General features: G+C 32.8%; 1 protein-coding gene across 4 annotated transcripts in view; it reads left to right on the top strand.

Moving 5' to 3' along the window:
• ADGRL3 (adhesion G protein-coupled receptor L3) overlaps positions 1-15093 on the top strand; it is an 865234-nt gene that overhangs the window by 774096 nt on the left and 76045 nt on the right. For all 4 annotated transcript variants that reach the window (XM_029235469.1, XM_029235470.1, XM_029235468.1 and 1 more), the window contains 2 exons: positions 9909-9975; positions 11274-11365. In XM_029235469.1, the coding sequence (XP_029091302.1) occupies positions 9909-9975; positions 11274-11365 (159 nt within the window). The remainder of the gene's footprint in view (positions 1-9908; positions 9976-11273; positions 11366-15093) is intronic.

Genomic DNA, 15093 nt, shown 5'->3' with positions numbered 1-15093 from the left:
TTTTAAAGAATACAATTCAGTTGTTTTTAGTACATTCAATTTAGGCATCCATCACCACTATCTAATTTTAGAATATTTTTATCCCCTCTAAAAGAAGCCCATTAGCAGTTACTGCCCTTAGATCATAGGATTTTACATTTTAATTAATGCATTTTCTCTCTAATGTATTAAATTGACTGATATTGTTATTTGTGACCTATACTATAAATATTGTCCTTATATAGTTCAATTTTGCTCTCTTGCAGTTCTTGACTTGCTTTATTTTTGTTTCCTGTTGTTTTTTCTCTTTAGATATTTGCACATTTTCCTATTACTGAACTGACAACTTGTTTGCTTTATGTTTTAGTCATTTATTTTGAAAGAGAGGTCATTTTCTGGATAGCAGGAATCTGTCTTTTCTTAGAATCAATACTATGTAGTCTCTTGTGATTTTTTTTAAAGTTTTGGCCATCATTGCTTTAATTTCCTGCACCATAACTGGAAGATCTCATTTACTGACATTATCACTTTGTGAGAATAGAGGCTAATTTTTTTCCCAGGCATTGATTTAAAACAAGCCTTAATAATAGTTCAGTTTCACCATTATGATTTTTCCCAACACAAAGAGAAGCAAAACAGATACAGATAAAATAAATGGTAAATGAAAGAGGGATAGAAAAGGATAGGGAAAATTACACTAAAATTCTTTCACAGGTGGACATAGAGCATTTAGTGTCTCATTTGTGCATTTTCAGTAAACTGTCCAGAGAGACAAAACTTCAAAATACATGGAAAAAAGATTTAACTTCTTCCTTTGGGAATTCATCCAACTCAACATCTATACAGTGCTGTTTTGCCCATTGAGGAAGCAGGTGTTGAAAAAGAAACATTATTCAGTCATTTGTATTTACTTGATAAGCTGAAATGAAGAGATCATGTTTCTGTCAGGAGTTTAATCAAGATATTGTCTCAAATAAAAATATAAGCGATGAATTTTTATACACTGGAAGGATTTCTGCATATAGAATTATGTATTTTGTTCCTTATTATTAAATCTGTTTTTGTTTTCTGGTTTCTGTTACTATTGTTTATTTCTTTTATTTCAAGTGGCATTTCCTACTTCCTGCTCATCACATTTGGGGGTTTTTGGTTTGTTTGCTTGTTTTTGCCAGTGTTACCTTCTTATGTGCTACATTGATTTTTTTAAGTACAAATACGTAAAGTCTACAGTCATAAATAAACTGGAATTAGCCAGAATTCAGAGACATATTATCACTCATTTTCTGTAAATTCTTATTAAGCTTAATACAGTAAATTTTTATTTCTCGGAAGTCTATTTTACTTATTTTTGGAATTTTGTTATTACTAAATTTTTACTTCTTAGTCTCAACCACTTGGATTACATTGAGACTAAAACCATTGAATACATATTACACTAATCCAAATAACAAATTTCTCTTTCTTTTCTCTCCTCTTAATGTATTTTATTATAATAACAATGAGGTTTTATTTCTGAAACCTTTAATAATAATAATAACTTACATTTCTAAAAAGTAGAGAATCGTATCAATGGTAGGAGATAAAATTAGAGACAGAATTGTTTTTGTAGGTTAAATAAATGTTATTTTGATACAGATAGAGGTAACTATCATATTCCATTTGGCTGAAGGATTATGATGTGTTTTTCTATGAAATGTTATTAGGGCTGTTGAATTGATTATTATGTAGAAAACACATACTCACACATAAAGCATACATAATTTGATTTTGAGAAGTTGCTTAGTTTGCCATCAATTTGCAATATTTATAAGAGAATCTCATTATTTTCTGATGTTATTTAATGAAATCTTTTTATCTGTATTGACATTATTCTCGAGATAATTTACTTAGAATTACATTTAGTCACAATTATCAGACACTTAAAAAATCAGATTAAAGGTCCAATACAGTCATTAAAAAAAAAGAAATTCAGCTAGTGGCCCACAGGTCTAAATTGCACTGACTATGGGGTGTTTTCCATTTTCTCTCTGTTTTTCTATCTACCATTAGTCTCTTATACTGTTATTCATATGAACATTCAGTGAAGCCTTCCATGGGGTTATAGCTCAAAGGGAGAGCATTTGACTTTGGTGAAGCTGTCCAATATGATACTGTCAAAAAATAAAGGCTGGCATTGACTTAATAATTCAAACACAATTGATACGGAAATTCTGTGCTAAGTACTTTGATATTATGACCTGAAACTAATTAGTTCATGTAAACTTTAATTACCGCAGTATTACCTCCAAAAATGCAAACTGTTTGAACAGTTAATTTTTATTCAAAGGGAAAAAATTGCATTTATAGTTTATAGCACTTTCCTTGAAATCTAACTTTATGACAGAAAAAGCAGTGGTTAAAGTCATGGGTAGATTGGAAAAGGACTGGAAGTAGTTTCCAAGAAGAGGAGAAGGGAGGGTGCTGGGAAGGAGTAAAGCTCAGAGAATAACCCAGAAATTAAAATGTGAGCTCAAAAATTGGTAAAAGTTTTCTGAAAGATGTTGATCAGGTCATGAACATTTATAATGGACCAGAAAGAACATCCTTGAGTTCTAAAAGCATAACTGAGCTTTTAAAAATAATTGAAATCAATTTTATGATCTGAAAGTTATTATAAATCATCTGTTAAGTCTTAGATTTGTCTTCGTAGCTCACTAGCTTAACAACAGCTCCTAAAGGAGTAGTCTCTCTTCTGCTAGTTAAAAGTCCCCCAATTTCTTTATTGCCACTTCATTCTCTAACCAGCATAATCATTTGGGTAGAAGAGTGATTATTGATTTTTAAAATACTAGGTTATATTATTATCCAAGAAGGAGTCGAGCCAAGGAACATTAAACTTGATAGTATCTGAAAGTTATATGTATAGTTTTATTCAATAGATTTTGCAATGCCTAAGCACCTCATCCTACTCATAGAACATTATATATTCATCTGAAATATTTCTCTAAGCATGTTATTATATGTAAGATATTCCTACTTGTAACATTGTGTTGACATGAAGCATTTACCTTACTAAATATTTATCACCAGGCACGTTTGACTTTAGGTTGGCCAGTGAGAAATAGTACAGATAATTAAGAAGTATTTATCATTGACATATATCAAGATAGTCATTCAATATGTGTATGGGGAATGCTCTGTATGTTATATGTTCTGTTGTTAAAGCCAAGAGCATATTTTATGTGTATGTATATCAGAGACTGAGGGCTCATTGTATCATCATTTCATCACCCAGGAACCCTATGACTGGCATAAGATTATCACCGTATATAAGAATTTGGGGTTGAGCATAATTTTTTTGGTTAAGTAGTTATCCATTCCAGAGCCTATATAAGAGAACATCAGGACTGCTGTCCTGTTATTTAGAAAATATAATTGAAGTCAAATATGGAACTTAAGTTCTTACTGGAACCAAAGAAGTATATATAATAACTTCCACATCTAGAGATTACCTTTTATCATAATTTCACCCTCTAGAACGTTACAATCAAAAAGACAGCTAATGACACATATTGGTGAGGATGTGGAAAAATCAGAATCCTCATATATTTCTGGTGACAATGTAAAATGGCGCAGCTAACTACTTTGGAAAAGAGTTTGACAGATCTTCAAAATGCTAACATTAGATATCAAATGACCTAGCAATTCCACTCCTAGGGATTTACCCAAGAAAAAATGAAAACATAGGCTCATTCAAAAACTTTCACATGAATATTCATAGCAACAATATTCATATTAGCCAAAAAAGTGGAAACCCCCATATCCATCAGTTGAAGAGAAGATAAACAAAATGTGCTATATCCGTATGATAGAATATTACTTGGAAATAAAAATGAAGTATTGATACATGCTACAAAATGAACACAATTTAAAAACATTATGTTAAATGAAATAATCCAGTCACAAAAGACTACACATGTATGATCCCATTTGTACTAAATGTCTAGAATAGACAAATTCTTAGAGACAAAAAGTATAGTGGTTACTAGGACTGGGGAGAGGGTAGGGAAGCCATTACCATACCAAGGGAGTGAATTTGGTAGAGACAATGGAAGGTGGCTGTAGATAGGTACAAGTTTTCATTCTGGTGTCATGAAAATATTCTAAAATTAGATTACAGTGATCATTTCCCAACTTTTAAATATACTAAAAGCATTGAATTATATACTTTAAATGGATGATTCAGAGTATATAAATTATACTGCAATAAAGCTGTTTAAAAATACTAAAATTTTTACTAACTTATCAAGAGATCACCTTATATTTGGAAAGATCTAATATTTTTACTTGGGACATATTTCAACAATCTGTGCTTTATGTACAGCATATAAATTTCTCATCTACTCATTGAGAATTTATCATTGTCAACAAAACTATAGCTTTTATTTATTTTATAACTTGTATGTTCATTCTTTTTGAGAAACACATATTAGGTTCAGAGACTTTGGAGTCAGGTAGACTAGAACAAAATTCAGGCTCAACTAATTATTAGCCATGTGGCTGTGGGCAAGTCAGTTTGACTTTCTAATCTGTAACATGGCGGTTATTATATAAGTACCTTGTAAAACTACTGCAATATCTTAAACTGTGTGTGTATGAGTAAATACATATGTATATGTATGTGTGTGCATATATATGTATATATATTTAAGTATACATGCATGTAAAATGTTTGGCATGTGTAAGCATTTATTAAATTATAACTATTATTATTACTGGTACTATTATTTAGCTGATGAAAATGAAGGAATACAAACTTTATGATTAGCAACATTGTTTTAATTATAAAATAAATTATATTAAAAGCATCCATTTATAAGAGTAGTGATTACAATTCTTATGCTACTGCATCCTATTATTTCAAGCAACATGGGACCATGGGAATTATTCCAACATTTAATATTAATAAATTATAACACAGCACTTTTCTTACCTTTGTAGTCCACCATAAACTTATAGGATGTATTTTGCTGAAGAAATAATGAAACACTTATTTTTTTAAAAACATACTGGGGGGAATTCCCTGGTGGTCCAGTGGTTAGGACTCCATGCTGCTGAGGGCCCAGGTCCAATCCGTGGTCAATGAACTAAGATCCCGCAAGCCATGTGGCACGGCCAAAAAGAAAAAAAAAACATATTGGCTGCATGAAGACAACCTAACCTATATTTGATGTATGAGATCTAGTTTTGTGTTCTAAAATTCAAAATTGTAGCTGAACCACAAATGCCAGTCTTGAGTACCAGTGATCACACTCCATTCCTGCATTACTCTGCCAATCTTTTTTCCAGTTCATGCACTTGCTCACAAAGTATTTCAATATTAGATGCATGAGTGTGCTGTGATACAAATGTCATTTTAAAACCCTTAACAGATGTATTATGCAGTAAGCTTAGAACTAGAGTAGAGTTATTATGCTTGAAGTGTGTATCTGTCCCTTTTCCTCTTCTCTTCCTTCTTTCTTGCCCCAATTCTCTTCGTTCCTTCTTTTTTCTCTCAATCTTGCCAGATATTTGTAGTACAAATATAGAAAGATCTGCATATGCTACAGAGAAAGGAAGAATGTGTAGTTTACAAACTCTCATAAACAACCTGATATAATTAAACCCTATAAATTTCATGGTCTATCAGTCACAAAGATTGTTTACTGGTTACATTTAATACTCAACAAGGATAGTTTAGTCTGTGATTTAGGTCCTGTAGAAAATGAAGCAAATATCATTGTTAATTTACATTACTTCAAAGAATTGGTTAATGGTCAGATGTCCGCTTTGATAAGAGTGAACAGGCAAAAAAATACAATATCCCAAGGCATCTTAATGGAACAATGTTAAGCTAACTTTGAATAAGGAACTACACTCTGGTGGTGTTACTGGTACCTAAAAACATTATAAAACATATGTTTTAGGTGACATTTATATATGTTGGGCAATTGGTCTTACCACTTTTTAGAATATAGAGCCATGCCTTTTTAAAATGACTGATGATAGAAAAATGGTGAGGAGTATTTTAGTAGGAGAAGAGAATTAGCTTTAGAAGTATGGTTTTCTGTTGTCCTGTTTTGAGAAATTAATTTATTTCATTGTTTTATTTTTCTGTTTTCTGAGTAAACCTAAAGGTAGTACTTGCTTAATTGGTAATTAACATTTTTACAGGAGACTGATCCAGATTTCAACACCTTTATTATTATTTAATTTGCAGTGATGTTTCTTATATTTTGGAAGAAAATAATTCTGGAAGAGCATAATAATTTATCCATGCAGATTAGTATCAGTTGTTTAGAGCATTAAACCAATAAACCTGAATTAATGTAGTAAGACTTTATCAAATATATGGCAATATATGCTGATTTTATAATTTTTAAAAAATTGCTACAAAAAGAATTTCAGTGACATCTTTGTATAGGTAAATGGGAGAGAAAGTAAAGGTTTATGGTATGTGACAAGTTCTCCTTTGAATTCCAGAATGTATCTGGTCTTGTAAGATTTTTCAGTCTTGATTCAAATAAGCATGTGGTGTCATCAGAATGCATTTGCTCTTTCAACAGCGGGTTATCTCTTTTATTACAGTACTGATATAAACATAATTTATAGATTTTATGTATATGACAGAAGTTCATTTAAAAAAAGAATTGATATATCTTAAAAATTAAACAAAAGTAGCCTATTAAAATTAATGATTTCACAAATTAAATGATGCTTAGTGGATAAAGGCAATTTTCAGGTAAATTGTATTTTTCAATGGCAGGTCTATCTGGCCATTTGCAAGTTGGACTTTATTATGTTTAGTACAATAAGCTGTTTCTTTATAGCATTTGTTTCCCCTTAATCAGTGGTTTTGCATTGTATCTAAGTGACATTGAATGGCCTAGACTTAGAGAATACTATGAGGTAGGATGTATGTGCCCAGGCATGTAAAAACACACACATAATACAGTCGGCCCTCCGGATCCATGCATTCAGCGTGAATGGATATGGAGGGCCAGCTGTAAGGCACTTGAGCATCCATGGATTTTGGTATCCACGGGGGATGCTGGAAACAATTCCCCATGGTTTCTGATCTGTACTCTCCCTCACCTTAAAGCCAGGGTGAATTCTTTCAACACTGGCACAGGAAACTCAGGGCACAAATCACACAAACTTTTAAGGTAGTTAATGGGAAAGAGGAAATACAGAAAGTTTTGAGAAAGCCAGCATGCGGCCAAAAACAGCAGGTATGGCCATATGGCAATTGAATTAGAAAAGGGATTCTTGCCACACTGTGGTCCAGAAGGTAGTCAAGCCCAGGCAGCCATCAAGGAGAGAGGATTTATTTAATACATGTTAAGTGTTTCATATCGCCTCTTTCACTGTTCAGTTCCTCAGAGAATTGAAATCTGTTGTACCAAATAGATATTGAAGAATTTTCTTACAGAAAAAATAACTTCTAAAGTAATTTCACTTCTACATTTAGAGATCACTATGCCAAAAGCACATTTATTTCCAAATAAAGCATTTGCAAAACAAAGACCTTTTTCGAAAAGTATAAAAGTTTTGTAAGGCTAAAATTTAATGACATTATTTTATTTTAACAACACATTTGGTGAAATTATGTAAATTTTTAAAATTCTCTACTTTATCCAAGACATTCTGTAATATTGTAGTTAAAATTGTTTGTCTAAGAAGCCATTAACCTGTAGAATAACAGTTTTCATAAATTCTTGAAATACATTTTCCTTTGAAAACAGCTTGCTGAAAATGTGTTTTGGTTCTCACATTAGCTCTCTAAAACTCATCTGACCTACAGAAGAACAGGGGCTGTACTATTAACAGTCATTCTTAAATGTATTATTAGTATATCATGCTGTTACAATTTCAGCAACATTCTTGGACTCTGGTGTATGTGTTTGTGTGTATGTGTATGCTTTTGTATGTTTTAATTAGGGAATATGTCCATGATTTGTCCTTTATTGTCCTTATCTTGAGGGAAAATGTGGTCTTTGTTGAGGACCCAGAGAGACCCACAAATATTTCCCCTTCTCTGGTCTCCCCGCAACACACACACACTCCTTTGTTATCAGGGCGGTAACAAACTAGCCTCTGGTCAGAATGAAGACAATGTTCATATTTCAACCTTTGTGTTCTCTGGTTTGTTTCTCCTTATTGGCAATACCACACTCTTATTTTCCATGACCAAATTTTTTGAACAGCAGCACAACAAAAAGATAACCAATTACTCAAACAAACTAATGGCTAATAGTTTAAGTATTGATTGCTTCCCTAATAACATTTTTTCAAATTGGATTATTATGTTTATTTTGAATAAAGAGAAATTATATGTCTATGTAAAAAATATGAACTTGTAGTCAGTTTCTTTTTGGACTGCAAATATTATACTCCAGTTGAAATTAGTTTACATATATTTAACTTAATAGAATAAGGCCAGATTTTCTTGTTTTGAAATCACTTTTTTTCAGTGCATTTGGTTATTTCTTTACTTAAAAATCTAGCTTCTAACCTTTTCCAAAAAAATTCAAGTTACATAAAAGTAAAAAAAAAAAACATAATAAACATCACTGCCTCTATCACTCAAATGTTAAAACTATTAGTATTTTGGCACATAGCTTTCAGTAATTACTAAAATAAAGCACATGGCTAAAGCCTCTTTCATCTGCTTCTGGTCCTCTGTACTCACATATGAGAGGCAATCACTAATCTGAGTTTGATGATTTTTCCCATTTCATTAAAAAAATTGCATTCATATATGTATCTGTGTATTATAGTTCCAAGATGTATAGATACTTCACTTTACTTTTTCACTAAACTTTGTTACTCTGGTCTATTCTATTGACATATAAAGATCTACTTCCTCCCTCTTGACTATTTTATAACATTTCATCATATGAATAGGGAACATTTTATTTATTTATTCCTGTATTGACATATATAAAGTTCTTTCTACATAGCTTTTCTGGTATTCCATTATTGCTGAGGTTTAAGTAACAGTTACATAATAATCAGAAATATTTACATACTTTGGATTTGCTCTTTTAGACCACTTAGCAAAGCACTCGACTGTTTTCCACTGGAGATATTTTCTTTTTTAATTATGCCTCAAATATAGCCAAATGGCAAATAATTCAAGATATGATTTTTAACATCAAATGTAATTTGTTCAAAATTTACATTAATCTTTCTCATAACTAGTCACTTGCATTTTGTCTCCCTGTCATCCTGAAGAATGAAAATGTAATCTCCCAGAGGCTTTAAGAATTGAGGGAGTATTAAATGTAACTGAAATTAAGTGATTAATAATTTACTTTGGGATCATGAATCAACTTCGTGGGATGCTAAGGATAATTTGCAACCCCAGAAGCACTAGCAGTAACAATGCACTTTTTAAGACTTAAGAACTCTCAAAGGTTGGCTGCCCAACCTAATTAAACTTCAGTTTTCTGATACCAAATTTATTTCTTCTTTGTCCTGAATTTCCTCAGATCTTCTTGACAGGAAAATGTCACTTTACCTGACAGTTGATAGACAGGTTATGTAGCACCATAATTGGAGAGAAAAAGATAGCTTAAAGCTACTCGATTTAATGGCTATGTGTATGGCTTTTTCTTTCTTTCGTTTTCTTTTTTTTAAGGTTTCTATGACAGACACAAAAGGCCCTAGCAAATAGGCCCAGTGCCATTTTTTTCCTGCTTCCTCTAGGGGTGATTATCTTACTCCATCAATAGTGCTGTCAGAAATTGGGCACATAATTCAGCATTTAAATGAACAAGCAATGTAATATTTCCTGTCTCCCAGTGGAATGCTTTGCAGCTCACATTCTTCTCTGTCACTCGCTCACTCTTGATGTATGTCCCATATCCAGTCCTTGAATGCCTTCTCTTCCTTGTGTTTCATTGCAGATGTTGGCTCCGACTTGACACCTACTTCATTTGGAGTTTTATAGGACCAGCGACCTTGATTATTATGGTAAGAACTCCTAATTAACTATGTGTTTCCCAGGTCAAGAAATAAAACTTTCACTATCTTTGTGCTGTCTATCTTTAATTTACATAGAGTAATTTTGGGAAAGCCTGTACTTTTTTGACCCTATATAACTCAAGCAATTAGACACTCATTATAGTCTACTTTTATATTGTAAAATACTTAATCAAAACTCCTGGGAGAAGAAAACATGCATTTGCAAGAGCTTATGCAGTACTGTGGCTCCTCAGGGGCCTGATCTAGCATAATCCATTTGGTTTTATAGGTTTTAAACAGTGATGACTTTGTTTGACAAATAGTACATTTTCTTTGTTTTTCATTTGGATAATTTGAATTATGAATGGAAACAGAAATTGGAAATGTGGCAAAATAACCTTCCTGTTCCTTCCAGTTTTGTTTTTATATAAATCTCAAAAGCTTTAAAGTTTAAGAGGATTTCACTTGAGAATGATAAGTAAGTTAGGTAAACATTCTGGAATCATATTTTCTTTTTTTTATTTTTAAATGCATAATATCTTGATTTCAAATATGCATTATTTATCCTAATTGAGATACTATTGTAGTATATTATTTATATACTTACCATTTTAAAATACAAAATAGCCCCAAGTTCTGGAATATATAAACGAAGCAGGTGACAAGGGCAATTCAACATGTGGTTTTCTATACAGTTTACATATGTGTGATATTTGAAATGTACACTGGAGCTTTTATTTTGTTTTGTTTCAAATCATATGTTCTCTCTTGGTCCAGTGATATAACAATGTCAGTGGGGGTTCCCTCTACTTTAATCCTAATTTGTTGTAGCATCAAAATTTAACCAGCATTTTATAATCCTTTTGACCTACCTATTCAAAAATATTATGATTTTTGTATTTATGTTTTGTAATGTAGCACTTGAACAGTAAATCAAGGGCCATGTTTAAAGGGTAGTTATAGTAACATACCTGGAATAATTACTGTCTTTTTAAAAAATATATACTTGAAAAAAATATATATATATACTTGACTTGGCTTTGTCTTGCAGTTCCCATATCATCATTCCAACTGCTGCTGATTTTGTATGTGTGTGTATTTGGCATAGCAGTGCTTTGTAACTCATTGGTATCCCGAGTTCCCAAACTGGCCTCTTGCTTTTACTAAAATACTAGGCAGTCATCTATGATCCAATTCCTTTATAAGTGTAGGAGAGCTAATTTCCCAGAACAACTCATCTGTCATAGAGAATACACTTACTTTTTTTCTACTCCAGTTATGCTATAACAGTACCTTTTACATTCCAGCTTAATGTAATCTTCCTTGGGATTGCTTTATATAAAATGTTTCATCACACTGCCATTCTGAAACCTGAATCGGGCTGTCTTGATAATATCAAGTAAGTGATTTTTCTTTTTCTTTTCTTTAGTCTACCTTACTTTGATACACTAAACTATCCCTACTTTTCATTGTATTGAAATCTTATGGCAAAATTATAAAGATCAGTGTGTTGTCTTTGCTGAATAAGATCATTTATTGACTATTGAGGTGACTTGATCTGCCTGAAAATAAGTATAGTGAAGTTCTGTCTTCAAAGAAACTTTTCCCCCTAAATTCTTATTTACAGTATGATGTTTTTATTAGATGCATTTATTTATTTTGTCCAGGAAACAAAGTTGCTGTGTCTGGGCAGACTATTTTGTTAGAGCTATAACCACACCAGTACTCAACACGCCATCTTTCCCTTCAGAGCAGTGTGAAGAGAGTGAGATGGTGGCACCTGCAAGTACCAAAAGGGGGATTTTTACACCAGAAGAGAGGAACCCTGAAATTATTAACCTGGGTGTTTGCAGAGGAGCTGTTGTACAGCTGCCCTCCTCTCCTCCTGAGAGAGAAAAGGAGACCTCAGCTCCCTAATGTAAAATCCTATTGTATACATATATATGGCTCCAGGTTGTACCCCCTTTGAAATGTTAACATTTACCTCTTGGGAAGTAAATCTCTCCATAAGACTGTCACTATCTATTCCATCATCTTTTAATTCCTAAGGTTTATCCTTTAACCCAAATTCTACTTTTTTATCCTCAAAACCTGAACCATGCAGAGATATGAAAATATCCACAATCCTTTCCTCACTAGTAGTACTTCTTTTATATATATGCAAAAAGAAGACAATTTACATTTTCTGGGGAAAAAAAATAGTTCTTTAGTGTAACCAAAAATTTTGTCTTATTCCCCTAGAGGCTGTGACACTTGAGAAAGAGTAATGTGAATATGTACTTTAGTCATTAATATATATTCTATATTAAGTAGCATTTGTATATGATTTGCCTGTGCTATGTGTTGACTTGGTTAAATGTTTTTATTTAAATGAATGCACTTTCAGAAGTTTCATGAGGTCTCCTGTGACTTTCATGTGCTACTGACATTCTCCTTGAACTACCTCAGATAGCAGCTATGTCACCCATTTTTCATCCTCCTACATTCAGTGCCTGACATAGTTCCTTGCCCATAGTAGGCCCTCAATGAATGTTTATAGACTAAAGTAATACATTAAAGACTGTAGTGACAGAAGTGTGTTGACATTAAGTATTTAATTTTGTTTAAGGGGTCATCTGTCTACATTAGTTGAAAAGGTAGCTAAGGAATTAGAAAAAATAATGTAATGGAGCAAACTAGAAGTTATCTACTATGAGTAATAGTCTTTTGTACTTCTTAATATTACTTAGTTGAGTCATTATACTGTTGAATTATGTACAACTAGACTGCCCTTCTAAAATGCAGTATTAGTTCCTTGGACCGTTTGCTCCTGATAATATTGAATTTGGATTGTTAAATAGGCACATAAAATATAATTTCTTTATCTTATCATACTTCTACTCACTTTAGTATAAATTGCATCCTTATATCTATTATTGTGTAATATAAAACAAAATGCATATAATACTCTATTATCATTTTTGTTATGCTTTTAAAGTACTATCAGAAAGAAGTGAATAATACTTTTTTATGTAACAGCTTTTACCAGATTAAAAATTTCAAAAAGGCCTTGTACTTAGTACAGTCACATATTTAAAAGATAGATTTGTATTCTCATTATTCGTATGTATTTCTTTAGGTAATATGGGTTGAATGTCTGTGATATTACTATTTAGAAAAACAAACACACAAAAGCTAATAAATACATTTAATGATATTGATGGCATCAAACTTTATATTACAAAGCAAAATAAAGCCTTAAATGAGACTGTCTTGATTTGAATTCTGTCTAAACTGCTTTATAGTTTATAGCCTTTGGAAAGTTTATTTAACCTTGCTCAGGCTTCCTATCCTCTTTAAAATGGGTATAATAATGAAACATACCCAGCCATCAAATGCACAGAGGTATGTAATCAGCCTTTGATGATGCTTTTTAAGGAAAAATCAATAAGGCTCAAGGAGAGAAATTAAGTAGCTATTAGAAAGAATATGGAGCGTGGTTTTAAGATGGAAAAAAAGGGGATATAGGGCTTCCCTGGTGGCGCAGTGGTTGGGAGTCCATCTGCCGATGCGGGAGACGCGGGTTCGTGCCCCAATCTGGGAGGATCCCACGTGCCACGGAGCAGCTGGGCCCGTGAGCCATGGCCACTGGGCCTGCGCGTCCGGAGCCTGTGCTCCGCAAGGGGAGAGGCCGCGGCAGTGAGAGGCCCGCGTACCATTAAAAAAAAAAGGGGGGCGGATATGGATATGCTGATGGGAAGGAACCAGTAAAAAAGTGGTTAGAGATAGAGGAAAGGAAATCAGTGTTATAGTCATGACCTGAGGAACTATAGGGAATGAGATCCAGAATAGCGGGAGAGTAATTCCACTCCATTCAATTTCATGAAGGACACTTTTCTACTGAGATAACAGAAGCCAGCTAGGAGGATCCTTTTCTATTCAGACTAAATAAAATAAATAATAGGCGTGATGTAGATATGTGGTGGAACCAGGGTAGAGCAGTAAATTGAGGGATTTCTGCCTACTCTCCTCTACAAAGTAGGAAAAATGATCATCTACAGGATACGAGAGCATGCAGGAGAGAGATAATAAGAGAGAAATCTCAAGAAAATAATCCTTAGAACTTTCCAGAATCTGAAGGACATTTTATTTCATTTAAAATATGTTAACTATTTAATAAGTGCTTGTAAAAAATCACCAGGGCATAATTGATAAGGGAGGAATTTAAGAAAGGTTTAAGCAGAACAAAAAATTTGGCATCCTTTTTGTGTTTAACAAAAATAAGGATCTGTATAATATGAATTTTTAAGTGATATTGGGTGATGTGAGAGTATTTTAAAGGCATAGCATCATTTATTTGCAATGTCTTCTTTTTTTAGTACAGGGAAAGGGCATAAAAGTTAATAATGTTTTCTTGGGGTTTTTTTTGTAAAGTGATGAATAAGATGCACCACCTCGGGCAGTTTATTGAGAAAATAAACTCACCATATAAGGCCTTTTGCTGGTCAGTGTCTTTCTAAAACCATTCATTTATCAAATATTTGTTACTTTAATTACACACATTCTTTCACATAGAAATATCTTCTTTATCTAAAATGTGTTTGCTTCTCCCCATGTTCACTACCACCACTTCCTTTTTGGCCACCATGAACTTCTGCAAAGCTGCTTCAGTGGTCTCCTGACAGTTTTCCCCATACTGATTCTTGCTCCTACCTTCATTAGCTAGAGTGATCTCTTGAAAAGTTTAAATCTGATTATGCAACTCTCTTGGGTAAAACTCTTCAGTGATTTCCAGTTACTCTTACACTAAAGTCCAGACTTCCTACCATGGCCTACTTAGCCTTCCTGGTCTAGTTGTCCCTTTTTAAGCCATGTGTCCCTCTGGCCATTCTGGGTGTACTCACTTGTGCTTCAGGTCTTATCTGCTGCTACTCTACAGATTTTCTTTTCCCTAACACTGCATGGCCAACTCTAATTTACTCTAATTAATTTAATTATTATTTTTAAATAATTTAATTATATTTTAATTTTAAATTTACTTCACAGTCATCATAATAAACACCTTTTGATATTAGTATAAAACATTCATTTCGTTGGCTCATTACTATATTAATGATATACTCTGGGAAAAAATAATAATAGAGTAAA

This window comes from Monodon monoceros, unplaced genomic scaffold, assembly GCF_005190385.1.
Source record: "Monodon monoceros isolate NGI ecotype Baffin Bay Population unplaced genomic scaffold, NGI_Narwhal_1 Super_Scaffold_20, whole genome shotgun sequence".
Taxonomy (NCBI): Eukaryota; Metazoa; Chordata; class Mammalia; order Artiodactyla; family Monodontidae; genus Monodon; species Monodon monoceros.
The sequence above is the reverse complement of the archived record's forward strand: the minus strand, read 5'-3'. Positions and strand labels throughout refer to the sequence as shown.